General features: G+C 36.2%; 1 protein-coding gene across 1 annotated transcript; it reads right to left on the bottom strand.

The window, feature by feature from the left end:
- Positions 1–904: 904 nt before the first annotated feature.
- LOC143616123 (uncharacterized) lies at positions 905–1402 on the bottom strand. Its single transcript, XM_077089053.1, has one exon. The coding sequence runs from the start codon at positions 1400–1402 to the stop codon at positions 905–907; it is 498 nt and encodes a 165-aa protein (XP_076945168.1).
- Between the last annotated feature and the right edge of the window lie 246 nt (positions 1403–1648).

Below are 1648 nucleotides of genomic sequence, written 5' to 3'. Positions count from 1 at the left end.
CCACTAACTCGTTTATTTCACCAGACAAAATAATATAATAAATATTACTTTAGAAATTTCGGGATGTTACAACTAGTAACAAACAATCTGAATTGGTTCGGGTATCGGCAGTTGCAAAGGTACGTGACATGTACCAAATTAGTACAAGTACCAAATTGATCGTCGATTTAATGATAAGATAGTATTAAAGAGCCCTAATTTGGTCGTCGACTTTAAGTTATTTGTTTGTGGGTTCGAGTCTTGGATGTTATATTATTTAATATTAAAGAAACACTTGGTACTTGTTCAATAATAACATGGTTGAAGAATTTATTTGATGCATTAAATATGAAGAATCACAATTAAACCCCTATATGTTCCAAACATGTACAAAATACCAAATGTACACGTACCCTGTACCCGATTCTACCTGTACCAAAATTCAACAAATATGAGTACCAATACACGTACCGAAAAGGCTAAATCGATACGAGTACAGGTACGAGTGCGGGTATTTGATACAAAATGATCATCCCTACACCAGATCATCTTGGCAAATATACGTTTTTTTATTTTTTTTTAGGAAAATAACCTGATTTAACCTGAACAAAATGTTACAGGTAAGACTTGAATCCACGACTTCTAGAAAAATCATGAGACTACTATTAGACTGGTTTGTCTTTGATAAAAAGAATGTCATTTTCTTTTTTAAACGACTAACAAAGAAAGTATATTAATGACTAGCAAGGAGCTAGAAAAGATACAAGCACCAAACAACAAGAGAGTCAACCACTAGAACGAACACCCAAATTCAAAAATTACACTTTAAAACGACACCAATCTTCCAAGTTAGACTCCCCATCCTTCCTCTATTTTTAACCCAAAGAAAGCCCAAGACTTTTATTTCTTGAACTAAACCCGAAAGTTAAATTGGCACCCTACTTTGAACAAGATCATTCCTCTTCTTACACAAACACCACGTCGCAATCAAATAAACCACTTGAAGAATGTTTGCTTTGCTACTAGATAACCTCGAATCTTTATGAACCTCCAACAAATCCCAAAAATTAAACAAGAAAAACTCGGGCATTTTGCACCATTGTGATATCACACACCATAAAGATTGGGCTAAACCGCAAGAAATAAAAATATGCTCTACCGACTCTTCGAATTCACCACATATCGGGCATAGATTTGAGCATACCGGTATATTCTTTTTCGCCAATGCAACAAGAGTTGGAAGTCGATCAAGAACCACCCACCACCCCACAAAACTAACCTTCATAGGAACCAAATGATTCCAATCGAACACGAACTCCGGCTCAATATAGGCGTTCGCGGCAATCTTTACTTTAATATCACGGACCGAAAAACCACCTGCTTCATCACCCAACCAAAACACCTTATCATCCCATGGTCTCATTCTAATATCTTAACATAATTGAAGAAGACCACCTAATTCCTCAATCTCAGCCACCCATGCTATCTCACGAGACCACTCCCATTTCCCACAAATCCACTCATCAAGCATAAATACCGATGAGCCACAAAACAATTCTTTGATTTTTCAATAGAAAATAATTTTGGGAATTGAACTCACAGGGGAGCCAGCATAAGCCACTAATCCAACCAAAACCATATTTCTTCCATCTTTAATATCATTCCAGAA

Source organism: Bidens hawaiensis, unplaced genomic scaffold (genome assembly GCF_021521415.1).
Source record: "Bidens hawaiensis isolate Kalapana, Puna unplaced genomic scaffold, B.hawaiensis_p1.1 tig00045943_1, whole genome shotgun sequence".
Classification (NCBI taxonomy): domain Eukaryota; kingdom Viridiplantae; phylum Streptophyta; class Magnoliopsida; order Asterales; family Asteraceae; genus Bidens; species Bidens hawaiensis.
Note: the sequence above shows the minus strand (reverse complement) of the source record. Positions and strands in the feature narration are given on the sequence as shown.